Here is a 27494-nt window from a genome sequence, read left to right as displayed (position 1 = left end):
AATTTACATACATATATATAAATGAATTTGAATATGATTCAATGGGTTGGATATTTTTCAACCGACTTCAAAAAAGAGGAGGTATTCAATTCCATTACATTTTTGGCTTTTAAATAGATAATTATATATGTACGTATACATTTTTCCCGAGATCTTTCACGACTCACAATAAAATCACTATCAATAAAGATTTTTTTTTTTTTTTTTATGTCGAACAACAATACTACAGAATACATTTTATCCTTATACTATCGTTACTTGGAATTTTATTCTCATTGCTTTATTATTTATACTTCTTTCAGTTATATTAAAAAATCCACATTATTTCTATGGTTGTAATTATTTCATAACTACAATTCGTACCTAGGTTTTATATGTGTATTGATAAACAATGTCTAAATTTATATATTACTAGCCATTTCCCGCAGCATTGCCCGCTTTTAACTATGTAGTTTCCGTATATCATTCCCATTGGAACTCTTTATGAATCTGGTCTTATATACTTAAATGATAACTTAATACATCTCTAATACCTTCATTAAGTTTTAGCCAATTCAACTGATGGGTTATTTTATAGCATTTTATATGCGATTCTTTAGATTGATATAACTTTTTTTATTTACGCACATCATCGGTGAGATTAGTGCGACCACGTTTAAACTCATTAAAACAGTTTTAAACAGTGGCACGAGACAGGGCTTCATCGTGAAAGGCCAATCGTAGTCTATCATAACCTTCTTGTTGACTTAGATGACATCGAAAGTCATAAAAAATCATCGCACGAAAATTTTCTCGTGTTAAGTATATGATAACGTTACACAAGACTATTTTCAATTTGCCGCCAAACCGTAAAACAAATGACAAACGAATAAATTATATACTCAGTTTTATTCGTAAAGAGTTCCATTTTCAAAATTTTAACAATTTTTGTTATTATATGCTTTCGAATAGCCAGTTTTACAAATTTCAGTGTAGCCCTCGTATGAACCGATTGAAATAAAACAAACACTAAATATTAAGTGGAATAAACCACAACGCATTAGTGGAAACCACATTTAAATCGGCTGAGACATTTCTGCGATTAGCGTGCACAAATGTACAGACAAACAGACAAAAATTCCAAAAACCATTGTTTTGGGTTCTACTGCTTTCATAATAGTTTTTTTCTTATATATATCTTCCATGTACAGATAGCGACTAGTTACGATTTTATTATATGTATTGATTAATTGATGACATATAAGTATTTATTACACCCATTAAAATTTTATTAATCTATGCTGATATATGAATTATTGAGGCGATTATCATAGTATTTTAGTAATAGCTAATATAGTAATGTTATCTTTGGATATAAGTAAGATACTCATTCTACTAATTCTTAATCATTCTTGGGGGTCATGATATTGATTCACAACTACACCTGATTATCGTGACTGATATCAGACTGCACAGTAGGTATAGAAAATTCAAATTGTCACAATATACTTATGTTTAACTAAAGAAGCAAAGAATTCTACAATATGAACTGTCCAATAAAGTTTGATAAAATAATTAACACCAACTTGATTATTTTTCATGTATGTGACACACATTTATACTCAGCAAAGTTTGCTATTTCTAGTAATTTTCAAATAAAGATTATAATTAGTTCTCTAAAGATGAGATTGCATGTGACTATTCAATATTATTGCAAAAAATAATACATATTTATTTATTTCGATTTCATTAAAAGTAATAATTAAAAATTAAATCAATTAACTCAAAAAAAAATTCATTGATAACCTTTAACAATGTCATGATAATACATATTTAGATATAGATATAGTTTCAATACAAATACTATTATTCTATGTTCCTGTTCATATTTCTATAGGTGACGGTCACCACCTACCACTTTCCATCAGACCATCAATATATTTGCCACTTCGTCTTGTATTAGGAAAACATCAGCGTAATAGTCGATATTTTCTTATTTATTTTTTTATACTCCTATGGTGGTAAACACTTATTTAGTATTAAGATATATATATTGTAATAAACAGACAGACTAACAATGGCTATTTATTCATGCCAATTTTCTCGAAAACTTATTGCATAGACATTTTAGTCCTTAGTATTTTAATCTTAATAGTCATGAATAGAATTAATCAAAACCTTAGAGCAAAGGTTAATGTATATTGCGATATGGACAATCTTAATATAAATAGCCAGTACTGCCACATCCTTCCAAGAATAGGACGTTACGACAGGAATAATTACCAAATTTTATTTTTAGTCAAACTAATTATAATGCAATGGTCGTATTATTTGGATACGTCATATATTTCTCGCGCAGTTTTAAAATCGTCAAAGTTCAAAGGTATTGTAGATATTTTTTACAGTATTTGATACTATTTATTTTCTCTGTTCTACAACAATTAATTCATATCGAAAAAAGTTTAATTATACAAAAATATGGAATGTTAAAGTCATACAAATGAATATCAATTATAATAATTTTGTAATAATAATAATTTTTAGGCGTTTGACCAGAACAATTTTGCTCTTTTGAGAGCAAAGCAATAAACTGAGTTGTGACCATTTTGTGTTACTGTAGCAAACTCACGAAATGAAACATTATGTCACTTTATATATTATATATATATTCCCTTTATTAACTATGTATTCCTTTATTTCTTTTTTTGTGTATGTATCTATATCTGTTGTTATTTGAGTGCTGTAAGTAATGTAAATAAATTATATATAGATCTATCTATCTAATTAGGCAATAAATAGCTTGCTCTAATTACAAGTTGATGCATTTGAATTCTGAATCTTATTACCATTATAATTGCATAAAGTAAGCTTTTAATAAATAACAATAAATTATGATATTATGTTACTTTAACAAGAATAAATTTATGTCAATATACCGTTCAATACGGTAATTATGCAGTTGATATACAAAAGCGCCGTTGATATAAACAGTGTCTAATCAATGAGTTCGTTTATCGAATTGATTGTTATAATTAAAATTAAAACAGATCTATTAATATACTTTACGAAGACAATGCTACACCTACTATTCTGTAGTTCTTGGATTTAAAAGTAAAATTCATTGTCCACATTTTTCAGATCTAGTGTATTATATAAAATACTAGCTGACCCCGTAAACGTTGTTTTACCACTTATTGCGAAATATAAAAATCGCGATTAAAAGACAGGGGTTGATCGTAAAACGATGAATATTTAAAGTTGTGTATATTTTTCAATGCTAAATCATAATAAAATAAAAACGGAAAAATTTGTTAAAAAAATAAAAAAAAATTTTGGGGAGGGTCACCCTTATCATTGAGGGGTATGAAAAATAGATGTTGGCCGATTCTCAGACTTACCCAATATGCACAAAAAATTTCATAAAAATCGGTAAAGCCGTTTCGGAGGAGTTTGGTAACAAACACCGTGACATGAGAATTTTATATATAAGATGTATAAAATATATAATACCTACTGCTAAAAATTCTTAATATTCAGGTATTTACTATTCGATAGCTATGGTTTGCATAATATTATCTCCGAAGCTAATGCATTTTTAATATTTTGTGACCGAAACAAAATTGTTTACTCGGGTTTTATATAAAAGCCCCGGTATCAAATAGATGGCTGCTTTATTTTATGGAATATTAAGCAATGTCCTCGCCAATTTAAATTCAAATTTAAATAAATCAAAGTAAGAGATAAAACGACAGTTACTAAATTAAACCTAAACTATAGTAAGAAGATATGTTATAAAAGAAAAGAAAACTAACTTTTACAATTACAATTATTTTAACAATTACTTATAAGAAAAACATCAGCTCAAACCTATTCAAAAAAAATTGAAAGTAACAATTAGCAGTAACACAATAACAGTTCAATCAATTAATTTTGAAAACAATACATATTCGTATTATAAATGTTAGGTATATATACCTATTTATATGAAAAATATATAATTAATTAAAAAACTAGTCTTGCCGTTTGTCACTGAAATAATCTCTTCCAAAAATCTTTAGATAGAGAAGAAAAAAATAGTGCTATTGCTAGTTAGTGTAATAAATAGAGTAAAAATGAAAATTCTATAAATTTACAATTAAACATAGTTATCTACTTTAAATATGTATATATATGTATATATATATATATACATACTATATTCAATTACTATATATTTAATAATATATTATACATATATATTTACGTTATTAGTACTGAAATCAATTACGACTGAACTCAATGAAAAAGTATTCACAGGCTTCAATTAATAAATTGGCGAAGCCCGGTCACTTTGTAATCATTTGTCTTTTTAACCCACTTCAATAAGGATGATAATCTCAACTGGATATTACTATCTTTATGTGATCTTTTCATTTTGAATCTATATTTATATATGTTATTTATAATTATATGTTTTTATGTTTTGGTGATTATTTTTTACATCTGGGCGTTTGTTTGTTCTTTAGATATATTCAAATAATTTATAATAATATTTATATTATATATATATATATATATATATATATATATATATATATATATATATATATATATATATATATATATATATATATATAAATAATATATATAAATACATAATATATATTATATAAATATAATTTAATATATATATATATATATCCAATCAATATAAATTTTTTTAATAGAATATTTTTATGATGACAATAAATATGCTAAAAACGAAACTAAGTGAGCAATGAAACATATAAAAATAAGACAAACGAAAAAAATGACCAAAATATAAAATTTCTATAAGTTTATGCTGAATGTTTTCTAATATGTTCTAATAAACAAAATTGGCAAATGTACAGTTTTTAAAAAGAGGGCATCTGAAAGTCAATGCTGTATATGTTAAATATACCATTATGACGATTAATATATAAGTATACATATTTATATATTAATTGTTATAATAGTATATTTATTCATACAAGTCTACTATTGCTCTATACATTGTCCTTAGACTGTATTTAATATAATAATGAAAGCAACAAGCAAACAGCTAGCCTGATAATAAACGGCTATTCTTAACCTACCGATTACTGTAACATGCATTAAAACGCCTTTATAACCATGTGATTGTTGTGACTTTATACTCTTTTTTAGGGGGCGTAGTCTTCCGGAGTCTATCAAGGAACTCAGCTGTTGCTCTATTTAAACCAGTCCCTTTTCAAATTCAATGTATTAAACATATACTTCAAGGTTCTAACATAAAAGCGCGTTTGCATACAAAATATTCAAATTCACTCAGCCGTTTAGATAAGCGTTGCGGAACATTGAAATGAACTGACGGACGACGTAATGCATCCCTGGAGTGACATATGTTTACATTGATACCAATTGACTCAATTCAAAATGATCAAAACGTGATAAATGATGCGGGTTCAAATCCCGCCTGCTTCGTATTCTTATAATAACAAAACAATTACAATTTTAGATATTGTTCCACATAAAAAAAAAAACAAACAACTATTATCATAATAAAATATATGACTAATTCGGAAATAGATCTTGCCGCTTACAAAAATAATTTTCAAAATTAGTTGAGAATTGACGCAGATGCTGTGTAACAGACATGCAGATAAAAATACAATTAAATACCTTTTCTTTTTTTGAAAGCGCTTTAAAATACCTACTAATTCATTTACTATTAGCTACGTAATGTCTGTAATGCTATTTATTAAATAAGAATTTTCATAAAATTAACATTCCATTGAACAAAGATATATAGTAGATAGATGACATATTCACAAAATTCAAAAATAATTATTTTGACATCGCAGTCTTTATTAAACTACCTATTAGACAGATTATTTTCATATTATCTACCTACCAACAAATCAAGGCTAAACGCCTATTTAATTTTAATCAGTTCATTATTTATGAATCAACAACCAATTGAAAACTTCAATCAATAGAAGTATTTTTATTGAATCACTAATAATAAATAATTAACATCAAAAGTGTCGTAGATTTTCGCAAGAGATTTGTACATGGCACGCGTTTGCAAACCTCACCTTGATACATTGTAAACCGGTTTTGGTCGCCTGTTCTGGCCATACGAAGAAAAAAATACATATATGTTACACTGTTTTTATACTAACAAGAGGCTATAGCTAATAAGATTTTTGAAATCGTCACAATCCTTTGTTATTTAACTTCAGTTTAGATTCACAACGCACTGTCATGCATAGCATTTTTCCATTATTATTATTATATCGGTCATTAACTGTCCACTGTTAAATATAGGCTTCCCCATAAGGAAGATTTTGCCAGTAGTTGCCACACTTGGCAGGCGGGTTGCCAACCGCATGTAAGGTTTGGTGATGTTTAAAAGGGACGCTGCTGCCCATATCTCGAGCTTTAAGTATAGTATTTTGCCATGACGCCCAATAATTATGTGTACATAAGAACAAAATGTTTTATACATTTTTTATATAGAGACGTCCTAGTAAATGAATAAAAATTTTTAAGAATTATAAATATTCTTTAGAAATAAATATTTTCTGTATCAAAAGTTTTTACTATATCAAAATCAAATTTCCAAACTCTTCACTGTAGTCGTAAACGAGTAGTACAGAATTTATATTATTATTTATAACTTCTTTATAAATACGTTTTAAATTGTTTGTTTAATTTAATTTGTCAATTTAATTTAAGTAAAGAGAAAACAGTAGCACCTCGTAGTCACGACACCTATTTACGTATCTCTAATACGAGCCAGCGTATGGCGACACACTTCGAAGAAACCTCAGATTGCTTCGTATTTATTCAATTTTAATACTGATTTGTATTTTTGTTAACAGGGATGGAGCTCACGAGGCTATGCTCAGTGAAGGTCAAAAGCCAAAAATCTTAAGTAAAGACAGCAGAAAAGACGAAGAGTATGAAGCTCTTCAGAGCTTTCTTCGCAGCATTAGTTCCACAGCCACACTACCACCATACGTCAAAGGCGAAACATACTCTTCAGTCCGTGGAGTACTGAACCAGGTAAACAGATTAGAATCCATATTCACTACTATATTTAATGCAATCTGAACTAATCTTAGCACAAGTAGAAACAACTATATACTTACGTAAATTTTACAAACAAATGATTTACCAAAATCTTTAAGATGTTCCCGTTTGTTACAAAATTCATAGTTATAAAAGTATTTGAAAACATTACTCGGACACTAATTTTTTACACAAAACAATAAATTCAATTTTAATAATATTACAATAATAAAATAAATCCATTTAAATAATAAAGAATCATACAATACCATCCAAAATCTCTTACAATTCGGGTCAAAAAAGGTGAAACGGCTGCAACTGCCATATTTACCATGCTATACGACGGTACTCATTCTATCTGACTGTCACGACAAATCCAAGGATACCGTAATTTTAAGTCACCTAACCACTTTTCCTCTGTGGATAGGGGACCAATCAGAAATCTAAGTTTAACATTTGAATGCTAAGTCCGAGAATAAAAAATACATATATAATGCATACATTCATTATAAATAAAACATTATAAAAGATTTGTAAAGTTGTTTGTATGTTTGAATGATTCTTACTCGATCGCGTTTAAACGGCTAATGGATTTGAATGAAATTTGGTACACAGATATATAACACTAACATACCACGTAGGGGGAGAGGAGGGATTGTCAGTGATGGGGATTAGTAGCCCCATTGCTCGCACACTATAACTTGTCATATCAACCTCCTCGCAGTTCCCTCTAGAAACCACAATGCTCAGTTCCCATCACGATGGGCTAACTGACCTGCGTTTTCATCCTCAATTAATATCTCCATATTTATCCTAAATACGACTTATTATAGCGATAGCGTAGGCGGGATTACCATTCCATTTATTTAAAAAACATACCACGTAGAATATTTTAATTACAGGGGTCGATTCGGAAGCGCCATTTCTCTAAACTTAGGTATGTCTTAACATAATATTTTCGTCATTTCGCGAAATGACTATGTGTTATTAATCATCATAAAGTAATTTTTTAATAATTTTGACTTAAATCTATTACAAATTTAATTCATATTGGTTTTTAAAATAAAGGTTTCACTGTGATATGAAACAGAATTTTTAGATTTTGAGATAGAGTTAGAGAAATGGCGCCTGAGAAGTGACCCCATCGATGCACGCGAACAAAGCCACGTGAACTCACTAGAATAACATAAATCTTTAGCTGTAGAGGAATACTAGGTTTTTTTCATAAGCTCATTAATAAAATCAGTCTAATTAATTCAGATTTTTCTCAGTTTACTGAAAAAAACCAAGACTGCATTGCAAATTTCTAATAATGTACACCAATAAACTTCTAGTGAATTTTCGGATCTGCTACTACCTAAATAACTTGTAACTACAAGCAATTAATGAAATTCATACTAAATCTTACTAACTGTAATAATATAAAAAGAGTTTTAACTATACAATGCCTGTACATGGGAGACATTTAAGAAAAATTTACATAAGGGGTCTTAAAAGAGCGATAGAACCAAAACAATATTTTTTACAAATTTTGTCTATCGTACTATGTGTTCGGATGCATTTAAGAAAAATTTGTTTTATCTTGATACGCCGTCTAGAAGTAGTTTATTCCAATGACTTCCTTCTTTAGAAACCTATACATACGAAGTAGCGAGCAAAAAGTTAATAATACTCGATATACGACTAAAAAGTAATTTTTTTATGTCCCTAACAATGCTTCAGAAAAGCTTGTCACGCCATCTGTTTACAACAATTGTAAGAGCAGCGCGTTCTGCAGGTGTAACTTCAAAAACAAAAAAATCAAGAAAATCCCGGTATATGTTTTTTTCGATTATCTTGATAAAATTCTACGTCGATGTGCTCAGTCGTGTGGCACGAGTTCGTCCAGAATTGGCGCGAGAGGGGCGTTGGATTCTTCACCAGTGCCCCTGCCCAGTTGTCCGTGAGTTTTTGATTTCCATTACGGTGACCGAACACCCCCCCCCTATTCGCCGGATTTGGCCCCGTGTGACTTCTTCTTGTTCCCAAAAACCAAATTGGTACTCTTTGGGAAACCTACACATACAGTGGAAACGGCGTGCACAAGTGCATTATGTCACAGCAAAAAAATTGATTTACCTAATAATTGTATATATTTTATACGTGCAAACCTCGTATATTGATAAAAACTTTACCTACACTTTTTATTCGACAGTCATTTGTCATTGTCATCTCTTAACATCTTTAAATCGCAAAAACCAGTCGTATTAGATACATCTAACATATTTATTTACTCGTTCATTATAACGATGTGACATCACTATGTAAAAGTTTTATTTAATATTATCGTTTTACCCGCTACTTTTTTTTTCACGCGATTTTAAAAGTGGAAAAACTAATTAAATAGAAGTATACCAATTCTAGATGGGTATCAAAACATACATCAGTTTATAATTTAGACCTTTAAGAACACAATAGTGAACCGCACCATTTATGGTGCAGCAGTTTTTACACAAAAAAAAGACCGACAATTTGTAGGGTGGAATATGGCAGTGAATTTACTGGGTACAGAGTTCTCAGGAATGGCAATGCATGGGAAGTATAATGGGCGAAACAGTATATTCTGTTATGACCATGGTATTGCTCATGTCTATAAACGACGGTTACTACTATCTATCAGGTAAACCGTCAGTTTGCTATACTACTTTAAAAAAGACATAGTTTCTAAAAAAAATTTTATTTTCTATAGGTCTTATTAACTTTATATTATTATTTTTTTCTTGAATATATCCTATGTATAGCATCGTCTAGTTACAGTTTTATTATATTAATAACATAACATTTATCGAATAGCTATGGATCTATGTAACTATACTATGTAATTGTGTAAACTGTAGGTTTCACCTTAGTATTATTATTTTTCCATTAATTACTAAAATAAAAAAAATTACGTTATTAATCCACGACTAATAACGTATTTTTTTTATTGACGATCGATGTAGTGACTAGCGCAAATTGTTGAAAAATAGTACACGAAGGGGTCACCTCGAGGAGTGTCGGCCAATAAACAACGAGATGTTTTATAACGACATTAGATTAAAATAATTTGTTTTAAGAACGCGGAATGATGTTTCAAGTAGATTTTGCATGGTAACAAGTAGATTTTTACTTCGTAAAAAATGACGATGGCTTTAATCAAACATCACAAAATTAATATAGACCACTTATAGTAGTAAACTATATCGGTTTTGGAACCAAATAAAAAAAAGTTCTGTCCTGTTGAATGTCCAAAACTGAAATCGTATAACATTATTATTATATATAAGACGCAGCTATTTTAAATATATATATATATATATATATATATATATATATAGTATAATTTAAAGTGAAATTTATATATATAGTATATTATTTAATATATTATGTGTGTGTGTTTATATATATATATATATATATATATAACTATTGTTATTAATAAATATTTAATGTACCTTTCTTCTAGAGATGAAAATTTTAATAAAATCGGTTTAATAGTTCAAATCTTTCCTCTTGTGAAAATGAATAAGTTTTCTTTATTGTTTGTAGCCTTTTTGTATTTATTTATTTGCAAAAATTGAAATGTCCTCTTTATAATATTAATTGTAAAATTAAATAGCATTTAACCATAACGGATATGACATTTGGAGGATGGCATTGAAACGGTCTGATAACAATTCGTCTTAATTTTTTAGTGCCAGTTTCTTTTATGCTAGATATTAGATTAATCTAATTTTCAAGGTGGTGTTTGGTTTTTTGTGACGAATGGTTTTAGCTTCCTTGTTAAAAGTACTTCTTTTTACGAAATTAATTATAAAAATTAGTGTCAATTTAATATTTAACAAGCTTTTAACTTACATAAAAACTTTTTCAAAAAACGAATTTCATGGAACTCCTCTCCTGAAGCTCAACAAAATTGATTTAGCCATAGTTTTATCCAAGCGTGTAATTATGTAGGTCGACTATTTTAAGTTGCAAATGTTAAGTAACTGTGAAAACTATGCAGATGAATAGATAGAGTTGCTTACAAGTACTTACCATTTTATAAAATTTATAATCTATGTATATCTGTCATTCGACTGTGGGATAATATATATTCCATATACAAAAATTCAAAACAATTTTTATTTTAAACGATTATCTCCTAGAATATATCAAATATCTATCTAATAAGTAGTTGTTAATTTGAGTCAAACGTTTGTAGAAACTTTACATATCTAGGTATAATTTATATTGATTACCTCTGTAGTGCAACAATAAGCACATTGCTTTCCGCAAACGAGGTAGGTCGGTCAGTTGATTTCCGATCAATTTAGGAAACGTACTTTTAAAACTAAATTGTATCGTGTCCATTCATTTTATTGTATATGTCCATCTATGTTTTTTCTTATTTGTGTGCTGTAAGTAATGCAAATAAATTATCTATCTATTTATTATAGTCCTTGTTTCTCATAACACAGATTATCCTATCCTAAAAACCAGCCGATTGCACTGATTGTGTGGGTTTTATTATTCATCATTATATCAGCCTTTAACTGTCCACTGTTAAACATAAGTCTCCTCCTTGAAGGGTTTTGCCAGTAGTTGCCATGCTTGGCAGGCAGATTGGCAACCGCAGTTACGTTTTGGAGATGTTTTAAGAGAGACGCTGCTGCCCATCTCTCGCTCTCCGTTAGTCTCCTCATACGACTCCCACGGGAAAAGAAGGAATAACCAATTCTATGGCGGGATCACATAGGAAAACTATGCCAGGACCACACGGGAATCATTATTATAATTGTCTACCTTACACTAAAATTAGCAATTACAAAATAAGATTAGTTTTGGATCCACGGGTACGGAACATTAGCGAGAAAATACAATTCGTAAATAAACAATGACATTGCCAAAGTCTCTTTCAGTATCAGAGCATGAGCCAATAACAATAAATTCTTTAATATTGTTTATAAACACGCGGATATTATTATAACTAGACATTTTTAGTCTCATATGCGTGCACTTGACGACGAGATTTTTATTTGTATGATACTAGTATTTATTCGCGACTACATCCATGTAACCATGATATGTTGATTGACTGGGATAAAATATAGTCTACGCCATCTCAATCCCAAATAGATTTAGTAATCAACACTTCACATACCTTGTGTATGCCAAATTTAATAACAATGTATTGAGTGGTTAAAGTACCAAAATAATTCCTTACTAAGTATTTAGTAAGGATTTATTATTCATATATTTTTAATAACAAGATAACTCTCTTTATATAATTCTATAAATCTTTTGGTTAGGTCTGAGAATCGGCTAACGTCTATTTTTCATACCCGTAAGTGACAAGGGTGACCCACCCCAAAATATTTTATTTTTTATTTTTTCATATTTTTTTTTTATTTTTATTTTATTATAATTTAGCATAAAAAACATACAGCAATTATTTTAATCCGACTTTTATATTTCGCAATAAGTGGTAAAACAACGTTCAGCAAACACCATACACGAGGAACTATGAAAATTGACAAAATATGTCATACACAAATTACATTGAAAAATAGTTAAATTAGAAAAATAAAAAAAAATTGTACACTGCAAAAAAAAGATCTTCAATTATAACAATGTGTCAACAAATATAATGATTTTATTCAAAACTTGCAATAAATTAAAAAAAAAAAAATCAATTTTATCCCCTTCAAAGTTACACTGCAAACTGTATAAAAGTTTTTTAAAAATTTTATTTTACAATTATTCAGGTAAATCAATTTTATCCCCTTCAAAGTGTGTGCCAAAAAAAAGCGGTCTCTTTTTTTATCAATTATAACAATAAAATCACACGGGGCCAAATCATTAATGTAGAAACAAGAGAGGTGTGGGCAGGGGCATGGGAGTTATATAATGATTGAGTTGATTCAAAACTGGCATATGTGTCTCAACATTGTCTTGACATTTGAAAAATTTTAATTCGACATCAAATTCACCAAGACTCATCTCCAGAAAAAAAGTTTCTCTTCGGCTTCCAAGAAAGAATTTTTTTTTGAACTGCATTACAGATGGCAAAATAATATACAAAAAAAAACAAACGAATTGAGAATTTCCGCATTCCAGAACACTTTTATACGAACTTTCCGGACAGCCTTTTGTCTGATTTGAAAATTAAATAAGTCTCCAAAATAATATACAAAAAAAAAACAAATAAAATTTCTAAAGCATTTGATTTATTAAGGTAACTGCCACAGGAAATCTTACTAAAATCTTCGTGAAATTTGACATTGTCTACTGTTTCTGCAATTTTATTTAAAATAAATCATATAAAAATACGCATGCAGATGAAAATGTATTGAAAATCCACTTAGGATATTCTATAGTAAAGTTATCTACTGTATCAATAATGCAATAAAATATTCTACCATTGGGACGTATTAAGGTGACTTTGACCGAACAGCGAATTTGTTTTATTCAGTACACGTTAACCATTTGAAAATCATTCGACCTTGAGCAAACGAGTAGATATTTTTGGAAGTAATGTTAATCTACAAAAAATATTTTTAATAACATATCTAACTTACAGAAGTCACTATTAAATACGGTCTTTTGCTTTTATCGTTTCAAGGATAAAAAACGTCAGAAACTTGTTATTACTTATAATTCTGTTTGCCATATTATAATGTATGATGACTTCACGTGGCAATTGACATTATGGCAAAGTCCAAAGTTTGGTTGTAATATTACGGTTATGTAACTAGCTGTCACGTATAATATTTTAACCAGTTGTAATTTTAGATTGAATCAATCAATCTAAAAATAATTTGTTTTGTAAATAATAGATACATACATATGATGTGGTAGTAAAATACAACGTGGTCTTCAATTATCGACCTTATAGGCATACAAAATATTATTAAGTTCAAACTAAAACTTTTCCTCAAAACATGAAGGGGTACCTCGAAAACTTGTCCCGTATTATTATCATCCAAAAAATCTGTCACATAATATAATTTTTTTTATATCAAAAATCATTTAAGACTTTTCTTGAATAAGTAGATGTTACTTATGTCACACAACATAGCCAGCAATTATATATTTTTGGAATGAATATTTGCTTTTTGTACCAAATAAGTGCTACAAAAATTTACTGATCTAGGATCAAACTAGGATATTTGTCCTTGCTATATATCTCATACAATGGAGTATTTACCCCCATTATATGAGAAACCATGAGCACCAATATCTAGGGGTACCATCTCAAACACCTAACCATGAAACAATGAAAAAGATTAATTTTTCAATTTGGCTTGACTGACAGTTGATTATGGATTTGAACCCAGATTTTACGCAAAGTAACGTTACAGAGCTCGTCAAATATTGCAAAAGGAGATTCGTGTTTCAGTCTCTCCATTAATGTATCCTCTATCGCCCACTAAGTAGGTAAAAAATAAAGATTGGATACGGAAGTATTTATATATATTTTACCTAGAAAAGCATAGTCACTACATAATATAAAACAAAGTCTCTTCCCGTCTGTCTGTCTCTATGTATGCTTAGATCTTTAAAACTACGCAACGGATTTTGATGCGGTTTCTTTTTAATAGATAGAATGATTCAAAAAGAAGATTTATATGTATAATATATGCATAATATAGTAGAGAAACACTGAAAATTTTAGAGGTTTCTAATGTGATGTAATGTAATGTGCACCCGTGCGAACCTGGGGCGGATCGCTAGTAAATAACAGGGACACAAAAAATAAATTAAAAAAAAGTCTCTAGTTACAGGCTTTCAAAATTGCAATTAGTGAGTGTAGTTAATTAATTACTAACTGCTAGTACTTATCTGGAGGCGGATATTGCGGCTAAGTGAAGACACACCAAACACCAATTGATCCCAATTAAAACGTATTACTTGGCATGTGATCAGCGTATAGTGGCAATAAAATAAACAAAAGTAATTTTTAGCACGTGTACACTACAATTTACTACACATCCCTACCTATGTACCTATTAAGTACTAACAATGAAACATTGTTTTGTTTTAATACTATTTATTTTTTGCCTCTTACACATCTAAAAAACTATAAAAAGGCATATACAGATTTGTTTGTACAAACTGTCAAAAATGTGTACTTATCTCTACCTTTACTTGAACGGAGTGCAATAACTTACCTAAAACAGCTTTGGTTTAAATAATTACTTAGTTACTTATTTCACGCTCTTGGGACGCATCGCGAGAAATAATAAATACATAAATTTATAAGTCGCATTTAGCATCTGAAATACAAAATACTTAATTTATATTTACATTGACTTGTATTTACATATTATATATTGACAAAACATGTCCACGGCGTAAATATTGTAAATGATTATAAGGATATACCTAGAAAAGAGCTCAATTTATTTAATTATTTAAATTTTAAATAAATTCTCGTTACATTAATATCCTTTTAATATAGTAAAATTAATTTATAACAAATATTTTAGGAACTTTATATGTTTGCAAGTGAGATGACAAACCGTGGTTTTATTCGTTAAGACTATTTAAAATATATAGCATAGATTTAAAATTTAAGATTTGCACAGATGTTGGTGATGATGTTACATACATAATTTGCACTTTTTACTTGTATTGTAATAGTATACCTTATTTTGTAATAATAATTTAGCATGACCGTAGCTAGGGTAGGTAGAGAGGCAATGCCCTACCTTAAAAGGCCCAACGCCCTTTAAAATGAAAGGTCCCGAGAAAATTAGACAGATCCGCTTTTTAGAAGTCAATTATGGCTTCTGCCCTATCAAAGTTCTTTTGCCCTTCCTTAAACATAGGTCTAGCTACGGCCCTGTAGTTTAGCATCTATAATTATAGACTAAAAGTTTGTTAACAAAAAACGACATCGGTAATGTCAAGTCAATGTCGTATAAAATTTGAAAAACTGAAACACGGAACACTGAAACACATTTCTTCCATGATATAACTGAAAAGAGTAAAATTCTGTCGGATTTAACTATTAAAAAGTTATTTTTTTAACTTTTTAATAAATCTTTATACTCAAACCGCAGGATCATACTATATTATAAAATTTTTAAATAAGTACCTATATCGATACGTCCTTAAATGCTTAACCCTACAAGTGTCAGTCAATGTCACACTCATGAATAATAAAACCGTGACTTGCACTTTTTTACCTATTTTTTTTAATCCGCACGTGATGATGACACTTGTATATAAGTGATAAGACAAATCTAAAAAACGTTAACAAAAACCTCTTTCAATAATAATATTTTTATTTTGTTTTGACACAAAAGTGAGTCTTTATCAGAGGAACCCCCTAAAGTTATCCGCTTATACCTATGCAATACCTCTGTCTTACTATGTTTTGGTTTTGATATTATATAAGAGGTATAACACCTTATTCCTAAGGGATGGAAACGTATGAGCCATCAGGCTCATGTGTTCGAATGTTCTGTGATATCCTTAGTATATCATATATAAATAATATGGTATAATACACTGACGTCCAATATAGCTTTCATGCATTACCATTTTTAAGGTTGAAATTGTCATACCTCTGTACTGTAATTTCAATCCAAAATCCCTTCAAATCGAAACACAGTAGGACAGAGATCCGCGACTTTTATCCGAACTCATCCGCAGGAAAATGTTTGACATTTATTACTATTGTTTTGTTGCAGGCTCTAATTACATGTGCTGTATTAATACTGGCTGCGGGTGCAGGGCATCCCATTGGGTTTTCTGCCGTTGCACTGCCTCAACTCAGAGATGAGAATTCCACCATGAGAATAGACGATGAGATGGGCTCTTGGATAGGTAACGACATACGGAATATTTAATAGATTATATGTTACTTTATGTATTTTTATAATTATAAGCTGTTTGATCACGGCATAGAATGGGCCACTGCTTCCTTGCCCGTAGATGTCGTAAGGGGCATCTAAGGAAACTTAATCAAGGGATGGACAGCAGCGTCCCTCTTAAAACATCACCAACGCCAATATGCGATTGCCCATCCGCCTGCCAAGCGTGGCATCTACTGGCACACTACCCCAAATGGTAAACTGTCTTAAGGAACGAGAGCGTTCCTTAAGGCAGTTGTTTGCCATTCTATGTATAAAAAAAAAAAAATTGGAAGAAGTATGGCCCTTAAAACATTACCAGAAAAGTATTTCAAATGTCTCCTACCAATGTTCTTTTGTGAAAATTGCGTACTTCCATGATGCTCAGCAATGGATAGATAACGGATGAAATGATGACGATGTTATTTATATCATCCTATACAACTGGCAATGGCAAACAAGTTGATGATCCACTAAATATAAAAGCAGCAAACCTTTTTTTATAAACATAGATTCTAGCATAACATTACATGTGCCACATTTGATTTCTATAAATACTCTGAAGAAGTATGGCCCTTACCGTGTGTCAAACATTACCAGAAAAGTATTTCAAATGTCTCCTACCAATGTTCTTTTGTGAAAATTGCGTACTTCCATGACTAGGCACTATGGTTGGATTTTGGATATTTTATTATATTAAACATCATTATTCCTTTTCCGATAAACATATCTACTTATCACTAAAACTTTTTCGTAATCAGTTATTATCCGAATAAAATTCTATCTAACACGAATGATAAATATCAATCAATGCGTTCTTCTCAACATCACTTACTTGCACGTGTTGTCACAGCCCATAAATCTTGATAACGTTTGCGAGGAAAATTAATATCACTTCCTGTAGATATACAAGGTATTAAAAACTATTATACTAACAGGACATGTTATATTTCTCATAGGGCATTAAATGCTAGTTACGGACTCGTTTATTACAATTTACAACAGATCCGGTTCGCTTCCTTGATGTACATATACATACACTCTATTATTTATATTTTATTGTGAATGGGCGTTTAACAGTAAATTTAATTTTCATTAAATCTTACCATGGCTTGGAAAGGTTAAAGATAACTTGTATATATAACTAATATCATTTATATCAAACCAAATGCACCTCAAAAATGTTACAACGTAACATATCAACGTAATACCTAGGACGAGTTCAATCTCGGTGAGGGCCAGTGAGTTGGTCTAAGTGTTCTGAATTGTACTCCAAATTATTTGTTACGAGTGATGTCAGATGCTAGAATAGAAATTTATAGAGAAAAATTAAATGACCTTGTAGAAATTTACCTAATTTATTTGACAGTTTTGGTATTAGTAAAATTTATAACAGTATATAACTACAACAGAATACATCAAAACAAAAGCAAAACAAAAGACAGGATCAGAAAAACAGAGGGTAAGAGAAGTAGAAATATAGGGTGCAAGATTTTTTTAACGGATAACACAGAACGCGATCGAATTAAAATTGAAAAGTGTGCCATTCTTTTGAATGTGTGAGTTGAGAAGTGTTCTCATTTTTTATATTTTAATACATGGTTATCCGATTTTTTAAAATAAAAAAAATCGGAACACATACAATTAGAGGTCGATTCAGGAAATTTAATATAATTATAAGAAGATTATATTTTTATCAACTGGGCGAGATGTTGTTTGTTTATTTTGACTGAGCATAGTTTTGTGGCTTCACTATTATACTACAAATTTACGTTTTATGCGAAAATTTTTTATTCCTCTATCTCTATAATTGTAAATTCTACGCCAATTCAGCATTGCAGGCAGAGTCATAAAGTCTTTTCATAATCGAAAATCGGTAACGTTTTTATAGCATATTAATTTTATTATATTATTTTAACAGCACCAAGCTACTGACTCTATAGACTGACACTTTAAGAATTAATACTGTATACTCTATTTTTTTTTAATAATAATAAACTTTATTCAAACAAAAATGCGGGTACATAATTTGGTTATCAAAGATTACTAACACTAGGCTCGCAAGCCTGTTTCCTAGTAAACGGTGAGTGACTAACTAAATAAGTACATATTTATCGCCATTTTCGGCCCGGTTCTTGTACAATTTTATCATTTAAATAACTCAAAAATATCTATGTACATTTAAAATAAAATAAAAAAAAGTTACAAAAAGAAACATAAAATAATTGTGGTACTATAAAGTACCTATCTTGGCTCTTCTTCAGTACATTTAACAACTATGCAACGTCTTATAATTTTCAGGGATCGGTTAGATAAAATAACACCAACAAAGATAATTTGCCGCGTCCTGACCTTTCTTTTACACAATGAAAGATTGAAATGATAACGTTAATAAAGAGCCTTGCGTTTTTTCAAGATCAATCGTTAATTGGATTTAAACTATGAATACTGATTTGACCATTTTTTATATATTGGTAGACTTTTAATAAAAAAGCAGAATTTAGACAAAATAAACAGATACAGATGTATTGGATCCCTGTCAGTTAATTTTAAATAATAAAGTATATTTTATACAGAAAATAGCTATGCCAGCAGCTTTTCCCGTGTGACAGGAATAGTAGTAGCCTACGTGTATTCTTACCCACACCAAATACTACATAAGTATATGTCATATTTTATTATGATTGGTTGAACCTATTAAAACGCCAAGAGGGTGAAATAAACAATCGCCCAAACTGACCTTCACATTTTCAATATTAATAAGAATTGTTATCTAGCAACTTGTTCTAAGATTCCTAATTCACTATACTCGTCTACTTCATTTCCTCAGATCATCGTATTTAAATGTCCATTTCTAATTAATAAATTAATTAATAATTAATTAATCGAATGACCCTATGTACCTATTATAACATGATTGATTTTTTATATCATACTGAATAATAACTAACATACGAGTAGGTACAATTTATTAGCAATTGTACAAAGAGATAAAATCTGTCATTTGTATCTTTACCTTCATTCAACACCTCGCATCTTTACAAAACTGGCGGCAACTATTAAAAATAATCATGACAAAATATACTTTTGGCCGTTGAGTAATGTACTTCGTTAATACACAATACGTCAATGCATTTGGCATACACGTATAGATATTAGACATTTTTATCCCTGTCAATCAATACAAATGTTCCGATCACGCGAAAGAAGTTATGGACACACCTAGTTGTTATAATAGTATAGACTTTATCACAGAATTACTATGATAATACCTATCTATTTTACTAAATGCTTGATATCGTTTCTAGCTCAGACGCACGAAATCATGCTCCAGCGAAAAGTCACGGTCAACACACTCTAATTTAGCCACTGTCACGTACTACCTGATTGTTTAAGAGATAATTATAACTTTTTACATATCTATTTAAATATTTGATATGTAATATAATATTTAGATACAAATGGCCACTGGAGTAAAACTTATAAAAAACAGCAACTGATTAAATACAAAATTGGCTAACAAAATAAATACCTATCATCTTGAATAATAAAATAAAAAGTATTCTTAACAAATATAGGAACTGTAGTGAACAACTATTATTAAAATAAATTACGAATACGTGCCACATGAGTGTAACTAAGGAAAACACTATTATAAAATCAAAGAAATATTTATTAGTAACTTTTACAATGTTAGCACTCAAAATCCACGTAAACTGCCTGTAAAATAAAAAAGTTTAACATTATTCTATGAAAAGAACCCATATTCCGATAAATAACCGCTTAAATGCAAACAAAATGATCGCGTGACGAAACTATTACAAGCACCAACAAACCATGTGATTAGTCCATGCTCATGGTCTGAAAACAAGTTATAATGGGTAACTAAGTATAAGCACATACAATAACCTATGTCATCTATAGGTATTACAAGGAAAACAATATGTAATGAATTTATTACAAGATGTTACCCGCAACTTCGCTCGCTATTATTTATCCTACTAAATACGGTATGATGATAAATGAATAATGAGACGATTGTATGTTTGTTACTCAATGGATGAACGTATTTCAATAAAACTTGGTACAAAGGTAAATTATAACCTAGTTTAAAAAAAATAATAAAATGGAATAGTAACCCCACCCGCAATAACGGTATACACTAGTGTGGTACCAATGAAGGTTGATAGGTAAGGATTAAAAAGCAGGTCAATTAGCCCAGCGATGAGTTCACTTTAAATAAGACACAATTGTTGCGAGGGAGGAGGAGATTGATCTAACAGGATTGTTAACAATTGGGCTGTTAGTCCCCATTACTATTTATCCCTTATGCTTCCCCCTTTTACCACCAGTGCGTTATATTAGTAACAATGGCTACATAACGTTAATTATTTACAGCAAGTATACATTCAGCGGCGACGCCGCTGGGTTCCATGTTATCAGGCCCTATAATGGAAGCTATCGGGAGGCGTCGGACATTACAGGCATGCATATTGCCACTAATATTAGGCTGGATTATTATTGGCACTGCCACTCACCATGCATTAATGCTGCTTGGAAGAATCGTCTGTGGATTCGCTGTGGGCATCATGGCAGCACCTTCGCAAGTATGTTCTACTTCATATATTACATATATGATTGGTATGATGAATAACTATGTAATTCCTGTTTTTTTTCGCAGAGATTCAAATAAGCGAATCCTTGTTCTTCAGTTCCGACTTAGTTCAATTTTTTATTATGAAATGTGCTGAGCAATAGCTAAAGCATTATATGCTTGCTCAACTGCATTCAAGAACAATTTTACACGTTATAATTGCAATACTGACATACTAGTCTAAGCCCGTCTGGTTTTAATCCTATTTCTTATTTTTTGCTTTTTATTATCCATTTGAAACACCCAATGCTTTTTTTGTTGACAAAAAAAAAGTTAAAAAATGGTGGTATGGTAAAAATAGGTAGCTACCTAATTCCTCTACAATAAACGACAATCTATCGGTAGATACGATTGCGTATTCACACTAGTGAAAATAAAAAAAAAACATCGAACTTACTCTCTTTTTTTATCTCAAGTAGGTATGTAATAACCAAAACGTATCTATTGATAGGTTCTTTGTCACTTATTTGAAGTCCGATAAAACACACAATATTAAAACTATTGCCAGTTACATTTTGTTACTAAATTGCCTTTAAGAATTTTCTATGTAGTCACTGTCTCTATGGAATACTTACTTAGTTATCTTAATTTTCCACAGGTTTATCTCGGCGAAATTTCAGAGCCAAGACTCCGCGGATTACTTATAGGAACGCCATTCGTGGCCTACTCACTGGGAGTGTTATACGTATACGCACTAGGTGGCGCCCTGCCCTGGAGAACTGTGGCCTTCATGTCCATCGTACTGCCCATCTTGGCGTTTGTGGCATTGTGCTTCTCACCCGAGAGCCCCACGTGGCTGGCGCGCCGCGGCCGCTTCCACGATGCTATGGCAGCCATGTCTTGCTTACGAGGCAACTCGGACACTGTAAGTCTTTAATTTATAATTGTTTATAAGAAACATTTAATTTTGTATATATTACCCACTTTTTACCCGATATGATTGACCAATATAAAATGTGCCTGTGACCCTCTCCATCCCAAATGATAAGTATGCGCATATCAAATTTCAATTTCTTCTCAACATACTAATACAATCACTTACCACCAGATAAGCTGCAAGCTCGTATGCCCCCTGTGTTATAAAAAAGACGAATATTGGTTGAGCAGATAAAACAGCAAGAAGTTACAAACAAACACACTTTTACATACATAATACTATATAGAATAGCAATACATAAGAGGTACCATGCTTATCACATAATATTTTGTTGTCCTTGGTGCTGTTCATGTCTGTAAGCGACGATTTTCAATGGATGAAAATAAAATGATAACTCCCCTTTATACTGGCAAAACACCAGTGAGAGATGATAGGTGAAAATGAAGTTAGGTCAGTTAGCCTATCATGACTATTCGAGAGTTAACCACGATAGTTTCCAGAAGGAACCGCACAGAAGTCGATCTGATAAAGTACTTTGCTAGCAATGGAGCTGTTAAACCCCATTACTAACAATCCCTATCCCCTCCTATAAGCGACGATTACTACTTTCCATCAGGTAGGCCGTCAGCTTGTTTGTCATTTTAAATATCATAAAAAAAGGATTCCTTGCTTGTAATCAACGGAAGTGGTAGTCAGTTTATTGTCAGATGAGCCGCATGCTCGTTTAGTCGTTTTATAGAAACCCTACAATAACTTGTTTCGTAGATAACCTACATTGTATGTTTACATAAAAAATTGTGTTCTGCAAAGAAAAACGACAGCCCCATCAACAACATGTGAGTAAATGCTATCAATTACAAAAATAATTATGAAAATCGATTCGGAACAAGCGACGCAATTGCGTAACAAGTGGCAAAAAATACAAACAAATTGAGAAACTTCTTTTGGAAGTTGTTTAAAAATATACTAGCATGAGATCATCCATATGTATAGTATTTTTTACTAGCTTTTATCCGCGACTTCGTCCGCGTGACCAGTATATATTTATTGATCGGAATAAAAAAGAAACATATATCCTTGTGCAGCCTATACAATACGTGTATACCAAAATTCATAGTAATTAGTTAAGATGTTACAAACAATCAAACTCACTTTCACATTTATAATATTAATAATAGTAAGGATGCCATCATATATCATGATATCGACCGTCTGTCCGCTAGTGAACACAGGCCTTGCCTTTGGGAGGTTTATCCAATAATTAGCACGTTTGGCAGGTGGGTTGGCAACCGCGGTTAAGCTTTGATGATATTTTAAGAGGAACGCTGCTGTCAATTCCATTAATTTCCTTTAGTCGCCTCTTACGGCACTTACGAATAATAGAAAGTACTAAATTAAATCTTTTAATGACTATTTGCCAATTTGTTTTAACTTTTCTAAAATTGAATTTGCTTTTGAGAAGCAGCTCTATTTGTAGTTTTTCGTTCTTATATCTTACTAATATAATAAAATTATAACTAGATGATGTCTGTACATGGAGGATGTTTTAGAAAAATTTATATGAGGGACCTTAATAGAAATAATAGTTTTTAGAAATTTTGTTCCTGTTTGTATGTTTGTTCCGGTATCATGCAAACACTACTATACCAAATTAAATGCAATCTTCACAGATATATCCTTGAAGCTCTAAGTCAAAAACTGGTGTTGGCAATCGAAACACTACATACCGATGACAGAGCAAGAAACAACGGAGATCCTGTCCCTAAGTTGGGCCTCGATAATGGCGAGATGTTTAAATTACAGAAACAATGACTCGTAGTGTTACTTCTGCGAATTTGTTACCATTAGTTTGTTTATAATAATTACGTCCCGTGTGGAACTATTGTTCACTATTGCCTCTTTTATTTTGGGGTTTTGGGATTCTTAGAGCGAACCGTGAGTCCGAGCGCTTGTGCTTAACTTAGTGATTGTGAAATATAAAATACTAATAGAGTTAAAGGCTAAATCATGTAATTCAGTGTTTTTATCGTGTAGATTTGTTATTTATTTATTAAATTAGTTCTTTAAACACTCTTGTCTCTAATATCTAATACTGATGTATGTTTTATCTTGAGGCGCCATCCAGAAGTAGTCTGTTTTACTGATGTTCCTGCTTCCGAAATCTACGCGTACCAAGTAGCGAATAAAAAGCTAGTAGCTAACAAAATAAATAAGTCGGGGAAAGGGTTAGTACTGAGATCTAATTGACTCATTCTTAGCAATACACCCTATTTGGTCGACCTCCACGCGATTCCCCCTGAAAACCGTCGTGATTAATTCTAGTGGAATTCGTCACGATGGGCTAACTGACCTGCCTTTTCATCCTCACCTGTCATCCCTCACTGGTGCTCCGCCAGCGTATCCCGATAGCGCAGGCGGAGTTACTATTCCATTATCACCTTCTTAAAAAAAATAGGTACGACTACATATATACTGTTGTATGGTATACAAATATTAAAACATTTACCACAATTCCAGAAATATCTTCGTCAAACCAAAGTAATATCATAGTTATCACCATACTTTTATGGCTACAAACAAAAAGTTATTGTATTGAGCAGATATTATGCCTTCAATCGGTAATAGCTAAATATACTTAAATTCCTATCTAAATTGTAATACTACGCAATCAACCTGCATGAAAAATAAGTATGGTAATAAAATATGATTATCCTCTACTTACTAGATAAGTTGTGACTAGACAGAATATACATGTCTACCGCAAATTTATAACGATGTCTCCTATAAATGCTTGGTATGAGAAGGTTTTTGTTTTGCTGAAACCTAAAACTATTCAGGCGAAGATGATTCCGTCAATCTTTTTAAATGATTTCTTAATGAGCTCAACAAGAGTCCACTTACAATTGAAGAGAATGTTCTCGAACGAAACGACAATGCGATATGATACAAACAAACACGTAGACGTAACTACCTATTATAAATCGGAGAGTCATTTCTTGTAATGTTAGACTTGAATTGTATTTGGGTCATGAAATTTAATGTTTAATCATATTGCATATAATGAATAATTATACTGCATTTTATACTCATTAGAAAATAAAATCTATTTTACTTTTTTAATAACTAATACTAGGATATTTACGTGATTTAACAATTATTAAATATATGTCTAAAAATATGTAAACCCATTGATTTAATAATGATTATAGAATACCAAAGTACTAATTTAGACGCTACTTAAAACGTAAAGTATGTATTACTAAACAAGATTCCTAATGTTTGTAAATAATCAGTTAAAATTAACGACAATTTTCGAATTGAAGATATCAATTATTATGTTCACAGCGTGGGTAGATAAAGACTGACGACGTAGAAACCTGCCTCATTCTATTTATTAACGAAACGTGACACTGACTTGCCATATTACAAAAGCTATTTGGATATCCTACTAATAAATATGAAAATTTGTAAAGATTTTTGAATATTTAGATGTTTGTATGTTTGTTACTCAATAACGTATAAACGGCTGAACAAATTTGAATGAAATTCGGTACACGAGTAGGTTATAACCTAACATATTTACTTTGAATAAGTCCACGGAGAACAGCTAATATATAAATATGAAAGTTTGTAAAGATGTTTGTATGTTTATTACTCAATTACACTTAAACAGCCAATCGAATTTGAATAAAATGTAAAGGAGTAGGTTATACTTATATACTGAAACTAAAACTAAATTAGCCTATTCTTTCAGGCCCAACGTGAACTTCACGAATTGATATCAGCACGCGAGAAAGAGAAAGCAAGAGGTGAAGAGACTATCAGATTCTTTGCTACAGTGACTCGCGCGCCAGTACTTAAGCCACTGCTTCTCATCAATGCATTCAACATGCTGCAGATAATGTCGGGCAGCTATGTTGTTATCTTTTACGCTGTCGACATAGTGAAAGACTCTGGTGGATCATTGCAACCACATGTAAGTACAATACGCACAAAAGACATAAATTAGTAGGTGGTGTCTAATACCAAAGGAAGACTGAACAATTAGTTTATAGGTGTAGACGCCTCTATCTCTTTTCTTTCTACCGCCAAACATAATAGTTGCTCGTATAGGCTGCATTGTACAGGTTGGATATTACAGTTTCTGACAAACCCTATAGTAGATTGCGATATTCGTTGTATTAAATTACATAAACTTATAAAAAATATCTTTTATAAGTTTATATGTCTATATATATGAAAGTTTGATAACATCTTAGGATAAGATCTTTCGCTGTGAAGCAGCAACGAGTGAATCTAATAATAATTTGTTCCCAAAAAAACAGACTTCAATCGTGGCAAAATAAATTATTTTAATTTAAAAACCAAACTACAGAGCGGATGTTGACAAAATTTCTTAAGGACCAACCTGAAAAAGAATTTTCCAATCGGTTTATAACTAACGAAGTTATTATCTAACAAATATAAAAATAAAACCGCCGAATTGAAAAACTCCGTCTTTTTTAAAGTCGACTGAAAAGTTAGGTAGATGTTCATTATTCAATTACACTTAAACAGCTAAACTGTTTTGGTTAACTTTTGGCATGCACAACACACATATCGCAATAATTTCAACTGATACTTTTCTATTTACTTACATACTTACTTAGCATACTCATAATTCTGATAATGTAATGTATATAGTAGCTGGACATGACTATTTATTTATTCATAAATGACTAAACAGATTTGGATGGAATTTGGCGTACAAATAAACCTCTACTTGGATCAACACATAAAATAGGTTTAATTTCAATAATGCGTGTGTGACATATATATAGATGATACATTACCTATAAAAATATTACAAAATCCAAACCGTCACGTCAATCAATCACATCATTTCTATTACAGATGGCGGCAAACGCAACTGCTTTAATGCGACTAGTGATGACAATAATCGCGTGTATACTGTTGCTAAAAGTGACGCGGCGCGCGCTAGTGTTGGTGTCTGGCGCAGGGACAGCTCTCTGTACACTCGCCCTCGCCACGATTCTGTCACAGGGTCCTGGCTACGGCTACTTACCCC

At 30.9% G+C, this 27494-nt stretch overlaps 1 protein-coding gene across 1 annotated transcript in view; it reads left to right on the top strand.

Moving 5' to 3' along the window:
* The window catches only part of LOC113520659 (facilitated trehalose transporter Tret1-like), a 45431-nt gene that overhangs the window by 16297 nt on the left and 1640 nt on the right, over positions 1-27494 (top strand). Inside the window, 6 exon segments of the mRNA XM_052891691.1 lie at positions 6846-7029; positions 16734-16869; positions 21294-21502; positions 22148-22414; positions 26181-26402; positions 27320-27494. Coding sequence (XP_052747651.1) covers positions 6846-7029; positions 16734-16869; positions 21294-21502; positions 22148-22414; positions 26181-26402; positions 27320-27494 — 1193 coding nt within the window.

This window comes from Galleria mellonella, unplaced genomic scaffold, assembly GCF_026898425.1.
Source record: "Galleria mellonella isolate WM207_F2 unplaced genomic scaffold, CSIRO_AGI_GalMel_v1 utg1432, whole genome shotgun sequence".
Lineage (NCBI taxonomy): Eukaryota > Metazoa > Arthropoda > Insecta > Lepidoptera > Pyralidae > Galleria > Galleria mellonella.
This window is presented reverse-complemented; position numbering and strand designations above follow the sequence as displayed.